The sequence below is a fragment of the Dipodomys spectabilis genome, unplaced genomic scaffold (assembly GCF_019054845.1).
Source record: "Dipodomys spectabilis isolate Male_0828 unplaced genomic scaffold, ASM1905484v1 ptg000032l, whole genome shotgun sequence".
In the NCBI taxonomy this organism is placed as follows: domain Eukaryota; kingdom Metazoa; phylum Chordata; class Mammalia; order Rodentia; family Heteromyidae; genus Dipodomys; species Dipodomys spectabilis.
In genome coordinates, this window is record NW_024870709.1 from 30197328 (window position 1) to 30220198 (window position 22871).

Sequence of the window (22871 nt, forward strand, 5' to 3'; positions counted from 1 at the left end):
AATTTCTATAGAACAGCATGGAGCAATGTTCATTATCCAGGGATGCTTAAATTGTAAAAAATAATTTCATTTTCCCTCAACCTTTTATCTATCTCTTATTTTTGTGGCATCTGGGTTTAAACATAGGTCTTCTACCACTTACACCATATTCCTAGGCCTTCTTGGAGTCTTCAGTTTAATCACTCAGCATTTTACATTTTTTTTTTCATTTTACAGAGCCTTCTGCTCTTAAGTAGCATATATACATGGGAAGGTTTTTCTATATTAAAATAAATGTGTATGAATTTCCAAATAAAAATAAAATGTATTCTTGTAGAACAAGTGTTAACTTAAAATGTTTTACTCAGCATAGTTTAAAGAATTGCAAAAAATGTACATAGAAAGCCATTATAGCTTTATATTACTTAATGTATTTAGTGGAATACAAAAATATTTTTAAGCTTAATTTGTACAATAAATGTAAATCTAAACTTACCTAAATCAAATAGGGATAAGTAGAGAAAGCATCAAGTATATTAGTGGCTGCAATAGTATAGAGCAGTAAGATATATCAAAATATAAAACTTTTCTTACATGAAAAGGACATTTAACACACTTCAAAATTAAATGCCCTAATTAAGAACAATTTAAGAAATAAATGCATATTACAATTAACAAACACATTTCTGTAGCAAGAGTAGAAATGTAAATTACCTTTGGAACTCAGTGAAAGTGGTAACATCTTAAAAAGAGAAAATACAAAAAGGCATTTTAAGAATAATCCCACAAGTTATGAGATAATGCAATTATTTAACTACTTGTTTATTAATTTTGTACACTATTTCCTGCCAATTATGGTTTTTAAACTTGGAACTTTATATCTCTTCATCTAAAATGAATAAAGATCATTTTACATTCAGAGATACAATACTTTAGAGAAGTTTCTTTAGTAATATCATAGCACCTCTCTTCTTACTAATAGCAATTACAATTTATTAATCTTTAGGATTACTGTATTGTGGGGGAGGGAAGGGATGGTAGGGGAAATCAAAGGAGGAGACAACAATGCTTGATAAGAAATGTCCTCATTACCTTGCTCATGTGATTGTAACCCCTCTGTACAGTATTTTTACAATAAAAAAAAAGTTATTAAAAAAAGATTTTAAAAGATCTAAGTAATGCAATTAAAAATAATTGAACTATAGTTATGTGCCTGATGTAATGTTTTGGCCAATGATACTCCACATTTACAATGATGCCTGCATAAGATAATACTGACTGGTAAACTACAGCTGCTTAGTTTGTGTAAGGACGTTTTAAGAGGTTTAAAAAATGACAAAATTGCTTAAGGATGCGCTAATCAAAATTTAACCTTGTCATCAAGTGATGATTATAGTTTCAAGTGAGAATAAATCAGACACACACGAAAGGGAATATTAGAGAGACAATAATGGTTTCTAAAGAGTAATATCCTAATGTATAAGCTAAGGAAAGCTTTAAGCAATAAAGGCCAAAGACCGAAAGTAAAACTTAAAAAGCTCTATATTCAAAAGAAAAAAATAAGACATACACCAAATTAGGATCTTTACTAAATTAGATAATAATTCCGACTATTTTGGAGCCACAAAATCATCTCCCTTTACCATCTTCTCCACCACATAAATTATTATTATTTAAATATTACAAAAATGTTATTACATTACAAATTCCAAAGTGCCATAATGTCTATATACTCAGATTAACAGTTTCTGGACTTATTTTTCCACCACTTAAACTGTGGATCATCGCTATCATGTGAGAGTGTTTGTTCAACTCTTCTTGCTGGGCTTTCATCAAAGATTCTTTCTCTTCCAAACGACCTTCTAATTGGGCCTTCTGTACCTCTAGGGAGGAAGCCTAAGGAATTAAGAAATCAGAGATTAAAAATTTAGGAGAAAGAGAATAGCATATGTATTTTTATAGATACATAAATATGTATAGAAAGCTAAATTAATTATATGATAAATTTAAGTAATAAATAATAGACATTGGCAATGCTTTAAAAATCAATGCTAACAGCTACAAACTTGAAGAAAACAATATATAATACTATTCAGAATTACTAAAAAGATAACATATTAATGTAGGCTCTCCGAAACTATTTATGTGTCATTAAGTTTTATGCCTCTTCTGTTACTAATGTTCTGTAAAATTTCAACTTTTAATCCTAGTCTGTTCTCATCTCTGCTTGTAAATGGGCCAGAAAACAGATCACAGCTATGACCCAAGCAATAATAATAACAACATAGAAAGAGCACTGGACTCAAGATACCAGACACGTGTTTATTACTGAAACTGTTAACCATAATCTCAGACTCAATCTCTTCATTTGTAAATTAGAGCATTCATATATAGGGATTAGCATCTGGAGGGATTAGTATCTGGTAATGTAAGGAGAATTTAAATATTTAATATTTCAGAGAGTTCTTTGCAAATTATAAATATCTAAACAAATATGAAAAATTATTATCACCCTTATAAGCAGAAATATATCTATATATTTTCACTAAAGAAAAAACATTAATCTATCCAAGTTGACCCTTTCACAGACTTTTAAGTTTTAATGCAAATTGAAATTAAAGTCTTACCTTAATGCTCAACTCTTTTTTTATCTGTTCCGTTCTGCTTAATTCTTTTCTAAGAATGTCAATGGCTTCATTCTTATCGTTATTTTCTTTTTCTAAGACTTTAATATTTTCTTCTTGTACTTTTGCTTTTTGATACAAATCTTAAAACAAAAAATCGTCACTATGTAGTCATTAGTCATACTGATAGTACTCTGAAAAGGTTAGATAGCTACTGCAAAATCAAAGACAATAAGAATGAAGAAATAACTATCTGGATGTAAGTTTTTCAAAATTTGCTAAACAAAAGTCACCATGAAACTCTTCTCCTATGACATCAGTGTATAGATACCTTTCTCTACTTTCTGTTTAAAATGTAATATACCATAAAGAAAGGAAGGGCAATCTGTAGAAGTTACAAGGATTACAAGAGGAGAGCCAAAAACATAAAAAAAATTATAAATGTGCTGCAATGCAAATGAATTGTAACTAAAAGTGTTTTGTGGATCACTTCACAGATACCATATGAAGAAACTAGTAAATACACTAGGTGCTATTGACTCACCCATTTAATCCTAGCTATTAAGGATGAGTTTTGAGGACTGACATTTGGAGACAGTCAGAGCAGAAGAATCTTATCTTCAGTTAAGCAGCAAAAATAGAACTAGAAGTGTGACTCAAGTGGCAGAGTTTAAGACCTTAAGTTCAAGGCCCAGTATTGATGTGTACGTGTGCGCATGCACACACACACACACGTGTGTGCAAAACTAGTAACTAAAAGTTACTTAGCATTGCCACCTACTGTTATGTTCCTTAAGTATTTTTTATTTTATATTAACACCCAGATGTCAAAGAAAAGAGGATTTCTTTTTCAGTAAAATTTTTTCAAATTGTACTTGTGAAATGTTATAGCATGAAAAAGGAAGTTGTTTAGGAAGTAATTTAAAGTTAAAAATAATAAAAATAAAAATAATAAAAACTAAAATAAATCATGTTTTGATTTTATTCTAAAATAATATATGCTAAAAATAGACAATATCAAACAAAGGTTACTTACTTGTTAATTTACATTCTCTGTCTACTAATTGATTCTGGACTTCTTTTCTCTGTTCTTCTTTCTCTATCAACTGAGCAATAGTTCTGAAGTACAGAAGAAAAAAATATCACCAAATCATATCATTATATCATTTCTGACTTTTTGTCCCTAACCATTTTTTTTTTTAAGGTCGGTTGTGGGGCCTGAACTCTGGGCCTGGGCACTGTCCCTGAGCTCCTCAGCTCAAGGCTAGGGCTCTACCACTTGAGCCACAGAGCCACTTCCGGCTTTTTCTGCTGAGGAATTGATCCCAGGGCTTCATGCATGCAAAGCAAGCACTCTACACTGACCCATCTTCCCAGACCCCTAACAAATTTTTTTACCATAGGAGCTGGGAAAGTGGCTCAGTGGTAGAGCACTTGCCTTGAGCTGAAGAGCTGAGGGACAGCACCCAGGCCCAGAGTTCAGGTGCCACGACCAGACCAAAAAAAAAACCAAAAAAACAAAAAAACAAATTTTTTTTTACCATAAAATAATAATAATAACTACCTGTAAAACCTACCAAATAAATATTTTTCTCTAACATAAATGATAATTTATAAATTGTATCAATAAGAACAATATTCTGTGTAGAAAACTGTTTTTAAACTCCAAATAATTAGAATAAAGAATTAAGAGATATTACTTTTCATTTTGTTGCTTGAGTGATTCATTCAACTTCTTCACTGTCTCAATTTGTTTATTCAGAGAATCACAGGTAATCTCTAAGTCTTCCTTTTTCTTCTCAGCAGTTTCATTTCTAAAAGGACAAAGAAATGAGCTGGTATTATTTAATGGACGAAAACGTAGAGAAAAGAAAATTAGTGTTCTTTAAGAAGAATAAAGTCCAAGTTTTGGCTGGCTGCTGGGATTAAAAAGTATTGTCAAGTAGAAATGTTTGATATCAGTCTCATTGACAGGCATCTAGCATTAGTTTACAAATTATAATGCACCACACAATGCTGCATACACAACTGTTCTTAAAGAAATGTATAATTCTAAATTTCTCTGCTTCTTTATTTTATTTTGCCTATATGGTTAAATAGTGGAACAATTACTTCAAAAGTGATCATCTCATAAACACAATGTGTCTTTTCATGTTTCTAGAACAATTTCAAACAAGCAAAATAAAGTCATAATGATAAATTATATCTCATAACATTGAGAGGATTTGAATACTAATACCAAATATCTGTGCTTTTAGACTTGATGTTAAGAAGTTTGACTTGCAAAGATGACCAGTTTATATAGTTTAATGTAAGACTAATTGTGACAAATTCATTCAACAATAATTAACAGTTAATGCATCATATTATTTATCATTTATAAAAATTTATAAAAATAGGGATTTGTAGGCTGGGAGCTAGAGGCTCATGCCCATAATTCTAGTCAGGAGGCTTAAATCTGAAGATGAAGGTTCGAAGCCAACTTGGCCAGGAAAGACTGTGTGAGGAGACTCTTATCTCCAATTAACCACCAAAAAAGCAGAGTGGAGCTCTGGCTCAAGTGATAAAGCACTAATCTTCAGCAAAAGAGATTCATACGGTGCCTAGACCCCGATTTCAAGCCACAGGACTAGCATAAATAAAAGGATCTGTAAGTTTCTACAACAAAGAAAAAGATCCTTCCTTGAAGAGTTTACATACCAGGTCACAGTTGATTATAAATAACTTTATTTACCTCTGAAGAAGTTCCATGTATGATTTTGTCAGTATTTCATGTTCTTCAGCTACAGACTCTAATTTTCTATTATGTTGAAAGAGATGTTCAATATCACTCTGTGCTCTTTCTGATTCAAGCTGTTGTGATTTCAGTAATACACTAAGTTCTTCATTTTTTCTCTCAACATCTCTAAGCATACCAGCAAGTGTTCGTGCCTTAAAAGAAAACAGCACATGGGCTTTCCCAATATTACTTATATACAGCTATGCACCACATAACAGTATTTTGGTAAACAACTGATTGCTACCTGATGGTGGTCTCTTAAGATTATTATTAATTATATTAAAAGTAATTACTTTGTAGATTCTATGATGCCTGCAGAATGATAAAACTATCTAGAATATCGCATTAGAATATAGAATATTCAGAATGCTATAATATATTCCACAATTTAAAACATTTAGCAAATGTTCAACAATTCAGTATTACTGAGTTAAAGAAGTAGTTTTATACAATATTTCTAACAATGTTGTGCATAAAAATAAGTTTAATAATGTAGAGCTTTTTACTTGTGGTGTCATGTTAGAGCTCAAAAAGTTTTAGATGTTGATGTATTTTCAATTAGGGATGTTAAACTCTACAATTGTAATTTAATAAATTGTTAACCTAAGGATGGCCAGATTAGTGGAAATGAACAAAACTGCAAAATAAAGTAGTCCTATTTAACTAAAAGGGTACAGTCCTTGGTGGTGGTCATTAATACTAAACTAATAAGTTTGCATACCCAAGTCTTCTCCTTTCAGGTAAGATTGACGAATAAGAGTCTCTCGTAAATGTTTAACACTTAAAAATCAAGCTAGCATAACCAAGAAATATAATCTATAATTGGTGACAAGAAATGTCAGACAAAAACCTAATATCACTCTTTTTATAGCATGGATTACACAAAAATCTATTAGTGTTATTGTTGAGAAATTTTTTCTGCAACATGGAAAACCATTATATTCTCCAATTAAAATGTCTATCATGTCCAATGCATATAACAGAACATTACAGTGTACTCTGAGGAGAGAAGAAAACAAATAATTCTAAAAATCTAACTTTCTTGAAATTTATGGTGCAATAGATAAAAAAAAAAATGAGTCATGTTAAACAATAAAAGAAAAAATATGGGGGGTTGGGAAAGTGGCTCAGTGGTAGAGCGCTTGCCTTGCATGCATGAGGCGCTGGGTTCGATTCCTTAGCACCACATAAGCAAAAAGAAAAAAGCTGGAAGTGGAGCTGTGGCTTAAGTGGTAGAGCGCTAGCCTTGAGCTGAAGGGCTGAGGGACAGCGCCCAGGCCCAGAGTTCAGGCCCCACGACCGAACCCCCCCCCCCAAAAAAAGAAAAAATATGGTTGTATATCTTAACATTATTTAAATATCTTTACTTTGTAAAGATTTTAAAGATATTTTATTATTGCTTTCAAAGCCTTTCAAAAGCCAGACAACTTTATTATAATAAATTATAAATGAAATCATGTTGGGTAGATTTTATGCTGGGAATTCAAATTATTGAAGTAATATCTTACCCATAAAGTGCACATCATGTATATGCAAGTTCTCAGCACAATGTGAGACTTACCAAGCACATATCATATGCCAAGCATCTACCATGTATTTGTGGAGGTACAGAAACATCTCTGGCATCACAACTAGGTATTAAAAATGCTATGATTTTCACATGGCTTAAGAAAGATTACTAAAGTATAGCCAAACTCATTTGTAGGTAAGAGAAGACCACAGTAGGTTTTGGGAAATGGTAGTATTGAAACTAAAATCTGAAGACTATGAGGAATTAGGAAAAGAAAGAGAAGAAAACATGTTCTGGACATGACATAGAATGTTCTAAGACAAGGAGAAAGGAGAATATGGCAAGTTTCAGAAAATACAAATATGATTGAACATGGTTGAATGTGATGAATAAGCAAAAATGGTAGGTGTGGACTGTGAATTAGTTAGAATCCTTATATGTCAAAGAAAATGTACTCATTACTTGAGTACTGTAACCCCTCTGTACACCACCTTCACAATAACAATTTAAAAAAATCAATGACATCTGAGAGCAAAGGCAGCTACTACTACAGTATGATTAGTGACTCAGAGACACCTGGGTGTTGGAGTGAGGAAGAATAGAACTAAATTACCTTTGGCAGAAATGTGTAAAGTAGTTGAGAGCACTAGACTAAAAGTAAGAAGAATAATTTAGAGATTCTATCAAGATTGATACAAAGAAGGAAAAGACTGTAACCTATTAAAAATAATGGTTGAAAGACTACACATAGACTTCCCCTATGATCCAGCAATCCCACTTTTGGGCATATAACCAAATGAAGACAAACATGGCCCTACTAAAGCTACCAGCACAGCCATGTCTATCACCATAGGCAAGATATGGAACCAACCTAGATGCCCCTCAGTAGATGAGTGGATCAAGAAAATGTGGTACACACACACACACACACACACACACACACACACACACACACACACACACACACACACACACACACACACACACACACACACACACGAATTCTATGCTTCCATCAGAAAGAACGACACTGCCCCATTTGTTAGGAAATGGAAAGACTTGGAAAAAATCATATTAAATGAAGTAAGCCAGGCCCAAAGAAATTTAGGCCTCATGGTTTCCCTTATTTGCAATAACATACATATAGGATAATCTTATCAGATGAGCTGAAAAGCTCAAACATTATGTACATATGACCATATAAGTTGATGCTAAGTAAAATCAACCCCAAGATATGGACACAAGAGGTCTGGTCTTTGTTGTTGTTGTTTTAAATGTACCAGATGATTTTGTTTGTTTGTTTCCTTTGTTGTTTTTTTTTTTTTTTGGGTCCGGTCATGGGGCCTGAACTCTGGGCCTGGGCGCTGTCCCTCAGCTCTTCAGCTCAACGCTAGCGCTCTACCACTTGAGCCACAGCACCACTTCCGGCTTTTTTCTTTTTTCTTATGTGGTGCTGAGGAATCGAACCCAGGGCCTCATGCATGCAAGGCAAGCGCTCTACCACTGAGCCACCTTCCTAGTCCTGTTTGTTTCCTTTGTATGTTCTTCCCCCTATGGTTTATCCCCTGTTGTCACTGTACTTGATTTTGGTACCTTGCACCTTGTACATTTGTCTAATCTGGAGAAGGGAAGAGGAATAACAAAACCGTGAAACAAGGACACAGGATGACCCATTACCACAATGAGACCCACAGGACAGTATATTGGAATATTGGAAATGAACTTTAACAACTTGGGGTAGGGGTGAGGGTCAGTGAGGAGGAGTGTGGGAGGTGGGAGAGGAAGGGAGAATTGGACAACAACAAGGGAAATGGTAACAATGATTGACAAGTAATGTACTCATTGCCTTACTCATGTAACTGTAACCCTTCTGTACAGCATCTTTACAATAGCATAAAAAAGTAATAATGGTTGAAATCACCCATCCTACAAGAACACATGGATAGTCACCTATAGGAAAAGTAGTTTATAGCCAGTCAAGGCTGACAAGGCCACCTCCCTCATGGAAGAGAGAAAAATGGCACCTGTTCCTATTTAGGGGCATCCTTAAAACATCAGGGCTAGAGGCAAGAGGTATTCTGTGTGGGCAGCTAGATCTGGGTGAAGAGTGTGCAGACCTATCCAGGAAGCATTCTCTTTTCTTTGTGAAGGGCAGGATGGAGTTCAGGTCTGGGTGGAGGTCCAGCTGTGGAAATGTAGAAATGCATGCTACTAACAATGGGAAGGGCAAACTAGAAAGAGGAAACTTTTAGAAGGTAGAATTTATGAAAGGTGGAATTTATTTATGAATATATATAACAGCTAATTTTTGTTCCAGGTTTCTAATTTGGAAAATCCTAAGAATAGTAAAAAATACTTAGGAAGACATTTTAAAAAAGAGGAAGAATGATTAGTTCACTACTGGTTATGCTGAGGTTGAAATATTTTGCAGCTATTATGGAAAGCATTTAGTGTGAGGGAAAAAGATTTGTGCATATAGGGGCTAGGAAGGTGGCTCAGTGGTTGAGCGCTTGCCTTGCATGCCAGAGGCCCTGGATTCGATTCCTCAGCACTACATAAGCAAAAAGAAAAAAGCCGGAAGCAGCGCTGTGGCTCAAGTGGTAGAGCGCTAGCCTTGAGCTGAAGAGCTGAGGGACAGCGCCCAGGCCCAGAGTTCAGGCCCCACGACCAGACCCCCCCCAAAAAAAAAAAAGATTTGTGCATATAAATATGGGAACATTAGTATTTTAGTAATGGTTGAAATAACAAAATATATAAACAAATAGAATATATATAATAATATAATATATAATCCCGAAGACCATTAACATAGGGTATAAAATATCAAAAAAAAAAACCAAAAGACAATGACATAACAAAAATTAAAGAGGATAATTTAAAAGTAGAAGTAGTTGAGGCTGGGAATGCGGCTTAGTGGTAGAGTGCTTGCCTAGCATGCATGAAGTCCTGGGTTTGATTTTTAAGAACTATATAAATAGAAAAAGCCAGAAGGGGTGCTGTGGCTCAAGTGGTAAAGTGTTAGCCTTGAGCAAAAGGAGCTCAGGGACATAGTCTAGGCCCTGAGTTCAAGCCCCAGGACTGGCAAAAAAAAAAAAAAAAAAAAAAGTAGAAGCAGTTGTATCAAATTGCTGATGACAATTTAGCACAATTAAGAATGATAAATAAATATTGTCTATACTTTTGTCATTTATTAAATTTTCTTCTAATCAGACATAAATTTATCATGTACCTACCTCTGTCTCAGCTTGAGTTCTTTGACATCGATACTGAGCAATCAGTCTATCAGCCTGTGCAAGAGCCAGAGCTTTTGCTTCCAAGAGATCTTGCAATCTGCTTTCTTTGGACTACAAGAAAACACACAATTAATTTTCATAATTTTAAGAAAATATTTATTAAAGCTTACTGAACATAATTAAAAGAAGCTTTTACTCACAGCTAATGTGGATAGCTTCATCTCATATACATCCATTATATCACATATTCTCATATCTTTAATCTGATCCCTTACCTAGGTTTTAATAAAATAATCAGAAAATTGTAACAAAACTAAATCATCAAAACATACACAACAACAAAAGGAATATTATATTTGGTAGATAACACCTATTTCCCTAATCTTCCCACTACAGAACAGTATCTGGATAAGTTTTGGTATGTAAATAATACACTTAAAAATTTTTCAAAGCTGGAAGGGCAAGAGGAAAGGAAACTAAGAAAGCAATAGTAGCCATGCTAAAAACTGACAGATGTAATGATTGGCTTATCTTACACTTGCCAAATTTTCCATTCTATTACTGTCTTGTTATAGGTAACATTTCAGTTGTATTTGCCTTCTAAAGGTGCTAAAATGTTATACAATCTGAGTAGATAATTAACTGTCAGGTGCCAACCATACTCCCATCTGTAACTGTTAGTTACCACTCACCATCACTCCAGACTGAAGTTTCTCTATCAGTTCCTCAATATTAACTCCAGAAACATCTTTCAAAAGGGGAGGTGTTATACACTTTAACGACCCTGTAAAACTGTGATTTACTGATTGCAAAGGCATTCTCCTGGGCATGTGCTCTGTTTCTTGTTGTCTATATGCATTGTTTGCTGCTATACTTTCTCCAAGCCTGAATAGGAAGCAAAAACAAAAAGAAATAACAAAAAAACAAAGCCAAAGGCAGAGCACTGAAGAATTAGGGAATCTATTATTAAAATTAGGAAATCTTTTAGAATGAGGGCTTTCTTTTTTGCGAGGGGGAGTGGAAGGGTATATAAAACTTCAAATATTTTTGAAAATGGCACATGGTTTGGGTAATATGCTAAATTTTCCAAAGTACTCCCTTTTCTATTTACAGTTCTTTAATAATGACATTTCTATCTTTGGTTTAGAGATACTGTAGTCTACTTTTATGGATGAAGATTATTTGTACTAAGTACAAAGCTACTAGTATTGTTCAGAGCAGCCTTCTTATCATGAGGTGTTTCTGTGTCTATGTCCTTCTTTACTCTTTCCTTTTTCACTCAGTAAGTTCTAACCTGACCTCCACTGACTTCCAAGACCAATCTGACTTGTGTCCCTTTAAAGACAGTCTAGCTTCTGCCTCTAGGTTTTGCCTGGGCTATTTCTTTACCAGCAAGCATCCTTCCAAGCAAATTGCTTTTTATCATTAGATTTTCTTTTAAGTTCACCTTTCCTAAGAAAACTCATTACTAAGCCCTGTGTAATGCTAATATTAATCCCCCTTCTCCCATAGCACAATATCTTCCTACCTTCCTTCCTCCCCTCTCTCCTTACTTCTCCTCCTCCCTCTTCTTTCCTTCCCTCTTTGTCTCATCTCTGACTATAGGACAAATCTTACCAGAGCAGGCATTTAGTATAATTTGCTGCTATAACAAAAAATACCCAGAAGGTAGCCAGCCCACTATAGCCATACTTATGGCCCCTAAAAATATTGTTAAGTATTCAATTAAAACAAGCAAGCAAATTTATATACATAAAACCTATGTATCCATCCATCCACTCAATAAATTCACTTACTAAATTGCTTAAGACAGTATCAAGTAAGGACACATAAAAATAAACATAAGTAGACCACAGAGAAAACTGTGGTCTAAAACACATAAAAGGAAGGCTAAGATACCAAGAAAATGGTGGGAAGGCCTTAGCCACAGGGGCAAAGGATGAGATACTCATGTTCAGAGGGGCTGTAGCTTTCCCTTGGAGATTTTCTTTTCCATGCTAAACTAATACAATTGAAGCAAGCAAACCATCAGAAAATATAATAGCTTCATTATAAACCATTTCTATGTTGTAACCTGAGGTTTCTATTTGTTTTCCATTTTTGTTAACAATATAGAGAAATCTGATTATATGCTCATGAATTTATGAACATCTAAATTTTTAAATTTTAAAAAGTGCAATTTGGTTAACCGTTCATATTACAGTTAACTCAACCTGGCTGTTTGAGAAGAAAAGCAGCCACAGACAATATAGATAATATGAAAATGAATGGGTATGGATTTATTCTAGTAAAACTCTTACAAAAATATGTGCCTGCCCAATGACCTGCTTGCTGATCTCTGGCACAGTAAATGCCTCACTTATTTACCAACTGCTTCAAATTATTCAAACCATGTTTGCAAATTCACCCAAATAAATCATTTAAAGTTTAAAAAGTTTATTAAAATAGACATCTAGTAAACATTTTGCTAACCATTTAGTGTCTTACCTTAAAAAAATGAGGTGTTTTCCAAGTATTATTGTAAGTATTCTTTTATTATCTGAAATTAATGATTATAATAAAAAATTTTGCCTAACCATCTTTTGTTTACTGATTAAAAACACAAATTTTCTTTAGGGACCTTTTTATTCTTCAAGCACAACTTTCAGCTTATGCAGTTTTCAGAGATGATCCCTTGGGCAAATGACCCAGATCTGGTCAATGACAGTAGTATTTGATTTTTTTACTTAAAACATTCAGGAAGGAAAATGCTCTCTAAGAAAGAACTAAATGTAGAAGACAAGTTTAGGTGTCCAAAATCTACTACATTAAAAAGTGGTGGTTAAGGAGAAAGAGAAAAATAGTGCCTGGATAACACATCTAACTACCTTGAGATCAAGGTAACCCTCGGGTAATAAACACTTGCCTTTTCAGGTACAGGAATCAAACTTCTATTTTATTTCATTTTGCTGATAAAATGAAATCTTCACTTTACCAATTTACTAAGGTATGTTGAGGATTACTGAAGAAACACAGCACAATGTCTTAGTACAAGAGATATATTTCAAGTGATTGCAACTCACACTAAAGTAGGAAAATCTGGAAGTGGAGCTGCTTCCAATAATATTCCCAATCCAGACTGTACTTGTTCTCTGTTATCTGATGTCAAAGCAAAAGCCAACGGAGTAATCAAACGTGGATCCTAAGCAAATCAGAAACCAGAAAACAAGAGGCAAAAATAGTATCAAGTCTCTAGGATAAAGCAAATTCTAAAATGTTTCTTGTCTCATGTTTTAATGTATCATTACATTTTATTTCTTATATACACTGTGATCCAATCACTATAAGCGTGAGTTTTAAAAATAAATCCAATAAGGGTTTTAAATATTTTCAACTATGCTATGTTGGCAATCTTAAATATTTTAAAGAACTTATAGGTCCATGTCAATGAAGATTTTACATAGCACTATAAAATCTATATCATCTTCTTTGGAAAAGGTCTATAAATGAACATAAAGGGGCCTTTGGACTCAATTCTTTGTAAAACATATTCTTAGTGAAGAAAATGTTAATATAATCACTTCTTTATTATTAAAATGTTGTTTCTTGTGCACACACAAATATAACTCAGCACCACACAGAACCAGAACATATTTTTGGCAGGACTTTTTCTTTACAACTCCTCTCAGAAAAGAGAATCATTATTTGCAATTTGCAGTGAAACTGAAGTCCAAAAAGAGAAATAACTAGGTAAAACTTATATTCACTGGTACACAAACCTTGAAACTCCATTTTAAATATTATACTATCAAATTGTACATGTGACCCCTGCCTAAGGGTTTTCAGTTTTGTCTTCTACCTTGTTAATATATTCATTAAAATCATCTGTGCCACGTTATTAAATGAATGTATTTCAACAAAAATATTTAATTAAAAAAACCTGTTACATCTATTAACAAACATAAAAATATTTAATTAAAAAAACCTGTTACATCTATTAACAAACATTGTTAAATAAATTCTGAAGTAGGCCCTAGAAGAACAGTTCAAACCCAAATCAAGTTATTTTGGCTATGAATCACATAACCAATTTGTTTTCCAAAAATAAAAACAGTAGCAGCATAATTTGTCTCCTCTGTTTCAGCCCTATAAAGTAACAAACTGAAATGATCAATAGACTTTTGTTTCATTGCTTTGTTCTTCAGCCTCTTTTCTGTTTATAAAGTCAACCTCCCTCTGCTAATATTCAATTTCCAGATTGTAGAATAGTAAATAAGGGTTGGGGTACAGCTCAGCAGAGGAGCACTTGCCTAGCATGCTCAAGCCACAGGTTCATGCTCTAGGCTCCAGCACCTCAGAGATAATAACAATAATAATAAAAAAGGGTAACAAAAAAAAATACAAATTAATTATATCTCTAAACCTGTCAAGTTAGTCTTGATAACATCTAAACCTCTTATCCAACAATTATCTGTGAGTTAGCTATGTTTGCAAAGTCCCTCTAATCTCACTGTTGTTCACAATCACGTCCTTTGCCCTGATGTTTTCTATATACTTAATACACTATTTCAACAACCTCGATCAAAAAAAAAAAACACCTCTAAAGCAAACACTACCCTCTTCCCAAAGCCAACAAAAATTAACAAACCAGCAAGTTCAACAGAAGAAAAGGAAAAGCTGAGAAACAATATTACCATGAACATTCTATAACTTGGAATCAGAAATACTTAACATTCAGTTTTTGTAGCAGTATGTAAAATAACAGTACAATGAAGACAAGGGTAGCAGCTGTCTTCTGATGATCAAGTCTAAGAGAAACATTGTCTAAATATTTAAAATATAAGAGCATAATTTCCTAGAAACCACTTACAAAGGAATACTCATCAATGTATAAAAATTTAAATCTTACTTGAAGGATTTTGTAGAAGCTTACTTCCATACCAGGAACCAACTGTTTAAGTTTGTTCATCAAAACAAGAGTTTTCAAAATTACATCAGCAGCAAGTTTGCTTTAAGAAAAATAATATTTAAATTAAACTCAAAATATTTTTAACTACAATTCTAAAGAAAAAATTAGTTTTAAAATTCAAGAAGACAAAATTATTTCTGCTGAGAATAAAAAAATACCAAAATAAAAAAACATTCTTGGAATTCAAGACTAAAGAGAGGCTCACGCCTGTAATCCTATCTACTCAGGAGGCTGAGATCTGAGGATCATGGTTCAAAGCCAGCACAGGCAGGAAAGCCATTTGACTCTTATCTCCAATTAACCACCAGAAAACTGGAAGTAATGTTGTGGCTCAAGTGGCGGAGGACTCTCCTTGAGCTGAAGAGCTGAGGGTAGTGCCTAGGCCCCCAGTTAAAGCCCCTTGACCACCACTACCACTACCACCACCACCAACAACAAAAACTAAAGAGAACATACTAGCATTAACAGTCTAAGGTTTTGTGTGTGTGTGTGTGTGTGTGTGTGTGTTTTCACATGTGTGTGCTGTTTCTGTGCCTGGAACTCTCAGCTTGATTAATTTCTTCATGACTGACACTACTGCTTGAGCCACACTTCAAAGTTCTAGTTTTTGAAGTTAATTGGAGATAAGAGTCTCTAGGTTTTGCCCGCCCAGGCTAGTTTCAAACCTTAATCTTCAGATCTCAACTTCCTGAATAGTTAAGGATTACAGGACTGGGCTTCCTGCAACAGTTAACATTTATTTAGTGCTCCTTTTTTTACTCAGAAAACACACAAGTAGGTAAGAGTACTGAAGTGAGTACTAAGTATTAAAGGATCCATTAATACTTAGTTTTAACAAAATATTAACAACACAAAATATTATTAAACAATAAAGAACAAATAACAATTAGGGTATGAATTATGCTGCTATATATTATGCTTTGTACCTGAAGCAGAGTATAAAAAGAACCCTTGTTCTTGAGAAACACAATTATTAACAATGACATTCTCTATGGAAATGAGAAGGAATTATGGTATCCAACACTTAGCAGGGTGTCAATGAATATTTATTAGATGAACTTAATTCAAAAAGCATAAAAAATGTCTCATTACTATCATGAAAATCCACCTTTATAATGCCTGACATGCTAAGGAATTACTGTTAAGAAAATTTGGCAGTTTTTTTTGGGGACCTGAACTCTGGGCCTGGGCACTGTCCCTCGGCTCTTCAGCTCAAGGCTAGCGCTCTACCACTTGAGCCACAGCGCCACTTCCGGCTTGTTTCTTTTTTCTTATGTGGTGCTGAGGAATCGAACCCAGGGCCTCATGCATGCAAGGCAAGCACTCTACCACTGAGCCACCTTCCCAGCCCCCAGTGATTTTCTTATAATAAAAATGTTCATTTTTTTTCCATTTAAAAGTTGAAAGTGAAAGGAACAAAATAATTAAATTACTGAGGTAATGTCAAAAACAAGTTCCAGCTGGATATTGATGGCTCATATCTATAATCCAAGCTACAAAGGAGGCTGTGATCTTCAAAGTTCGAAGCCAGCCCAAGGAGTAAAGTCCATGAAACTCTTACTTTCAATAAACTACTGAGAAAAAGTCAGAAGTGGTGCTGTGGCTCAAATGATAGAACACTAGTCTTGAACACAAAGAGGCTCAGGAACAGTACCCTGTCCCTGAGTTCAAGCCCAAAAAATGGCCAAAAAACGAAACAAAACAAATAAAAAAAGCAAATTCCAGGAAAAAAAAATTTAGAGATCAAATCACACACACACACACACACACACACACACACACACACACACACACACACACACACACACAGTCACATACAGCCACACAAAAAATTCCAAACAATAAAACAGATGAGTTAAAGCCTTTCTTCAGAAGTGTACAATCTATACATTGAATAATTTTTAATTTAAAAATTCATTACATACAATGTTTAATTCTTGGCTATATTTTGAGCTGCTAGAACATAACTAAAGAATGGTATCTTAAAAGATGAGAACTACATTTAAAAATTTTTACTTCATTTAATAACTTTGTAAGTTAGATTTTGAATACTCACCATAATTCAGAATCTGCTACTTTGGTTCCAAATCCCAGGTCAATCTTGCCGTATGTAAATTGTTGTTCTATCAGAGTGGTACACTTTATAGCAGTCAGAGTTTCTGCAATACGCATTTTCAGAGTATCATCTCCACATAGAGGTAAGCTTTGTTAAGATTTACACTTACAAATAAAAAGATTTTCCAAATAATTTATGTTTGGTAATAGTTTAAACATTCAGGGTAATTTCATACAAGTCAACTCAACATTGTAATTGTAATCCAGTATAATTATATTTATTGAATGGGAGGTTATAACACTGGGAATGGAGGATTATCAGTGATGAATGTCAAGAAACGGTCTCATACCACACACCCAGAAAAGACCACTGGATGTTCCATTTTTGTTAGCACTCATACTTTTCAATAAATATTTGTTGCAATCAGGGAATTCCCTAAAATTTTATTAATTATATATCATTATGAGTATCTATCGTTAAAAACGGGTCAAGTTAGGCCAGTTACCAGTGGTCCACAACTATAATCTAGGTACTTGGGGGGTTATTTATTGGGGCTAAGGTATGAGCCAGCCTAGGTAAAGTGGTGGCATGTACCTTTTAGCCTAGCTATTGCAAAGTCCAAAACAGGACCTATCTCAAAAATAATAAGCAAAAATTAGGGCTGTAGATGTACCTCTGTAGTAAGAACAACTGCTTATTAAGAGCAAGGATCTGAATTCAAACCCAGTATTGATGCCATCAATGATCAACGACCTGACTAAGGTCAAGCAGAAAAATTCTATGTCTGTAAAACAATGGTTCTCAACTTTGGCTGCATGTTAGAATTCATCTATGTAGATTAATCATATTCACTCACTCATACACACATGCTAGAATCATTTGTGTAGATTAATCGTATTCATTCACACCCACTCTCTCCCCCCACCAACCGCCCCCCCCCCCCCCCACAACCACCACCACCACAAACACTCCAAAAATATTCTGGTTTTAAAATGCTCCAATCACTTTAGAATTTGTGCAAGATTCTGGTGTCTATCTTGTTTTATTCATTCCCCAGGTGATTCTAATCTGAAGCCAGGATTAAGAGTGCTGTAAAGGACAATGAGATGGAAAAGAGACACTAAGAAGAGAGTAAAAAAATAGTTTGCCCCCCCACCCCTCTTTTTGTTTCTCTGAGATACAAGGAAAGGTGACCAGGTAAATTTAAGAAATCTCAATATGGTATCGTTTCTTGCCCACAATGGGATAGGGATGAAAATTTCTAGAAATATTTAAAAATTGGAACTTAGACATCTCCACAACTTGGAATTAGTAATCTAGAAAAAGCAAATACATGAAAGAACTGAGAATCAATCAGGGTACAGAGGCTGTGAAACTAACTGCACTTGAAGTTTTTTTGTGTTGATATACTCGTCTTTCCTATAATCAACTATGACATTATTTCCTCTCTATTAGAATATTCATGAGGATTTTATTTTTAAAACATGAGGTAGAAAATAGATAAAATCATGACAAATCTAAAAATAATTTTTATTCACTGATTTACTCTACCTAAAACAGGAAGGACAAATCATACAGTGGTTAAGATTACTAAGGATAATACAAGAGGCATTTTAGATGTCTCTAACTCTCAAACTGACAAAAATGTTGAAATCACGTTTAAAAAGCTTTTCTTATGTGGGGGAGATTCTCAGTGGTTTAGTGATTGCTGTGTTAGCCCTGAACTTGCTTCCTGAATCATAAGGACAAAATAAACAAAACAAAAACAAACAAATAAATTCTTAAAATGTAGCTTAAAGTTTTACACTGAAAACTAGTTAACTTTTTGAACTCTTCATTGAGATTTTCAAATTTCAGTTCAATATTTCTGGACATATATGAAATACAGAGAAGTGGCAAGATTGGAAATAAAATGCAATACTAAGGAAGAAGTATAGCTTCCATTTTTATGAGAGGAAAGGATATTTAATAAAACTTCAATAGCCTTGATCATCCGTTCACATTTTTTTCTTATTAAGGCCTCATCCAGACTTTGTTCTGTGAACTGAAGTTGATCCAGGACTGCAGGTAGCAGTAGGGTCACAAAATGGTCAGCCAAAGAACAGTTAGCAGTATCTATAACATCCTAGAGAAGGAAATGGCAGAAATACTTAAAAACGGTTATTTAAACATTATTGTAAATAATTTCAGTGAAATTTAATAATACAATAATTTTAGGGAAGACATGGGTAGGCTAAACAAGTAAAAAATTGCCCAAATGGCAGAATCCTTTAGACTGTGGTTATTTCTCATCCGGGCCTAGTACATTGTCTGTTCCTCCCCATTTACTAATTCCAACTTTTTTTTTGTCGGTCGTGGGGCTTGAACTCTGGGCCTGGGTACTGTTCCTCAGCTCTTCAGCTCAAGGCTAGCACCCTACCACTTGAGCCACAGTGTCACTTCCGGTTTTTTCTGCTTATGTGGTGCTGAGGAATGGAACCTAGGGTTTCATGCATGTGAGGCAAGCACTCTACCACTGAGCCAACTTCCTAGCCCTTAATTCCAACATTTTATCTTAACCTATTTAACAGCTAATAAAAAGAAGACAACATTTATCGAGACAGAGATGGAATATGACTACTGCAAGAATAATCATACAATACATATACTGTCAAGACCTTTTTTTTTTTTTTTAACTATCCAGAAACCAATATATATAAGCTATACAACAAAATAAGGGGAAACACTAACATATATGATTTTAGCGGTAGCTAAATGACAGTTGAGTTCAACTGTTAATATGAGCAATTTTCCTTTGTATGAAGAATTGGAATTTTTTTTTTTGGGTCCAGTCATGGGACCTGAACTCTGGGCCTGGGCACTGTCCCTCAGCTCTTCAGCTCAAGGCTAGCGCTCTACCACTTGAGTCACAGCGCCACTTCTGGGTTTTTTCTTTTTTGCTTATGTGGTGCTGAGGAATCGAACCCATGGCCTCAGGCATGCAAGGCAAGCACTCTACCACTGAGCCAACTTCCCAGCCCAAGAATTGGAAATTTATTATGGGTGTTTTTAAAAACATAAAACAAGCTTTTTATGAAAACTGTTAACTTAAGAGTTGTAAAAGTAGAAGAGTCAATTTTCTACTATCCTATTACCTCAAATAGTTCCTTGAACAACTCCAGTGTTAAGACAGAACAGTTTTCTGACCCATCCAAGGGTTGGCTTAACCAACGAAGAAGAGCCACAGTAGGTTCTAAGGACTTAGAACGGCTTCCCACAATGCTGTTGCCAGAGGAAGATTGTTCAAACATAATCTGACTTAGAACATGACGCAGCTGAGTTACTGAACAGAAGGCAAGAAGTAACTCTAAAACCTGTACAACATAAAGTTATCATTAAATCAAATTTTACTAGACATTAATATACAAATGATAAATCTAAAAATGTTGTACATTTTAACTACTAATTTTCTTTTGTAGTAATTAAAAAACACATTGTTTTTAAAATGAAAAGGTATCTAAAAATTAATTTAGGACTTCGAATACATGCCATATCCTAAAGTGAAAAATTAACATAAAGCATACTATAAAATAAGAAATAAAAGTGGAGTTGGGTAGATTGAGTACAAGGGTAAAGTGGTTTCTCACTATGCATGAGGCCCTGCATTGAAAATCAAACAGACATATAGACAAAGACTAAGCCAAACCCAACCAAAAACGAACAAAATAAAATTTGCTGAATTTTGATTGACTAAATATTGTAAATCTTCCATATATATATATATATGTATATATATATATATATGCAGATATAAATATCTGCACATACTTAAAGGATTTTCTGGTTCTCTCAATGTTTTACAGTTTCACAATGGAGGCTTTATATATGTTCTGTTGGATTTCTCCCCTAACCTCTTGACTTAAAAAAAAAAATCAGTTAAATGACATCAATAAAATACAAATTGATCTATTTAGTGGTCCTAAAATTATAAATAAAATATAATTATACATACTGATCTTATAGTCAGCCAGTTGTTAAATTAACAAGTTTCTACAGATTTTATATATTTTATACTCACAATGCTCTCTGAATAGTGACTTTTACATCTTCTTTCCTAATTCTTGTATATTTCACTTTTCTTGTCTTACTAGGTTGGCTGACACCATAAATACAAACACAAATGGCGATCATGTCTATTCTGTCTTATACTTAATCTGAAGATAAGTTCTCCTAATTTGCCAAGAATAATAAGAATGCAGTAGATTTTTTAGTAGTTATTTGACCAGTGAAAAAAAGGTCTGGTTTTTCCTAGTCAATCTTTACCTTGAATAAATATTAAATTTTATCATGTTAACACACCTTTAAATTTTATCATGTTAGAACACCTTTGTATTCTTGGATTAAATCTATTTAGCAAATGAATGTAATTCTCTTAAATATCACTGGATTTACTAACATATTAGTTTAGGATTTTGATTTTTTATGTAATTATAAATTACTATGAATTATGTTGATATAATATTTTTTCACACTAATCTTGTCAACCAAGGTTATACTGACATTAAAATTAAACATTTATGTCAACTATTATATAAAAAGTAAATGAGCCAACTACTGGATTACTGCTTCTACTATTCTCTACTTCTATCATAGTAAGATTTTTTTTTTAATTACTCTTACGTCTTCATTCTCTTTCAGGCTTTCTAACACCTCTGTAAAGTTTCTATTTCATGTTCTAATCAATCTCCTAATTTTCTGATATAGTTTACTTCCTTTAGATTAATTAGCTTCTGCTATATTTCTTCAATTCCAAGAATCCTTACTTATCATTAAGTATAAATTTACAGTATTCTATCAAACTTAATTTAGATTAGGAATAATTCTCATTTTAATTTTAGGTCCTGGAGTTCAAAATATCCAAGACATATCATCTGAGTACTTCATTTAATGAAAATAATCCAGAAAGAACTCTTGGCAAACAATAAATGAGCAAGAGCAAAGATATAAAAACATACACACAAAAGTGAAACACTGCCAACTTTGTACTATTTTAAATCCTCTACAGCAGCCAGACTCACTGTTTCTGATAATTCACAACTATTCTAAAATTTCTAATTTTTTTCCCTTCTGTAAATATTGTCAGATAAAAGTTTAGCCTGAAACAACAGTCCGACTTCATATCAGACATAAACTGAATTCTAGATGGATTGTAGTTCTACATAGAAAAGTTACCATAAACATAGAAGCTCATTTTTTTGGCTTTGGAGTACATCTAGATTTCTTAAATCAGCCACAAAAAGGATAAATTAAATCTAGGATCATTCTGACTCAAGGCCCTGACTCTAAACCTCAATACTACCAAAAATAAAACAATAAAAAAGTATTATTAAAACAGGCATTAAGCTCTATTAAAATCAAGACAACATTAAATGAGTAATAAAGGCAACTCAGAAGATAATTGCACAAAATATAATGAACTATGTAACATATATAACTCAAATATTTATTTATTTAAATATCTATAAAAGTCTATCAAAAATACTCCTAAATATTTCAGACGCAAAACAGTTAATGAATGTGAAAAAGTATGAACCATTAGTTTATAGTTAAGGAAATGTAAACTTTAGCTGTAATGCAATACTAATTTTAAACATTGGAATGACTAAATAATCTGGAAATACCCAATACTGACAAGGATGCACAATAACCAAGCCTTCATATGCAAATATGACCTTTGGTAAGCTGTTTCATAATAGCTAATGA

General features: G+C 33.6%; 1 protein-coding gene and 1 long non-coding RNA gene across 3 annotated transcripts in view; one reads left to right on the forward strand and one right to left on the reverse strand.

The window, feature by feature from the left end:
• Nucleotides 1–922: 922 nt before the first annotated feature.
• LOC122105540 lies at nucleotides 923–19040 on the forward strand. Its single transcript, XR_006147049.1, has 3 exons — nucleotides 923–997; nucleotides 9760–9773; nucleotides 19030–19040. It is a non-coding gene; the product is annotated as an uncharacterized LOC122105540 (long non-coding RNA).
• The window catches only part of Cip2a (cellular inhibitor of PP2A), a 34899-nt gene continuing 13531 nt past the window's right edge, over nucleotides 1504–22871 (reverse strand). For both annotated transcript variants that reach the window (XM_042676800.1, XM_042676801.1), the window contains 13 exons: nucleotides 20264–20482; nucleotides 19095–19254; nucleotides 17130–17271; nucleotides 15014–15113; nucleotides 13188–13306; nucleotides 10818–11010; nucleotides 10326–10400; nucleotides 10126–10236; nucleotides 5338–5534; nucleotides 4304–4417; nucleotides 3640–3722; nucleotides 2607–2746; nucleotides 1504–1875 (listed from right to left, as the gene is read on the reverse strand). In XM_042676800.1, coding sequence (XP_042532734.1) covers nucleotides 1705–1875; nucleotides 2607–2746; nucleotides 3640–3722; nucleotides 4304–4417; nucleotides 5338–5534; nucleotides 10126–10236; nucleotides 10326–10400; nucleotides 10818–11010; nucleotides 13188–13306; nucleotides 15014–15113; nucleotides 17130–17271; nucleotides 19095–19254; nucleotides 20264–20482 — 1824 coding nt within the window. In that variant the 3' untranslated portion in view covers nucleotides 1504–1704. The remainder of the gene's footprint in view (nucleotides 1876–2606; nucleotides 2747–3639; nucleotides 3723–4303; nucleotides 4418–5337; nucleotides 5535–10125; nucleotides 10237–10325; nucleotides 10401–10817; nucleotides 11011–13187; nucleotides 13307–15013; nucleotides 15114–17129; nucleotides 17272–19094; nucleotides 19255–20263; nucleotides 20483–22871) is intronic.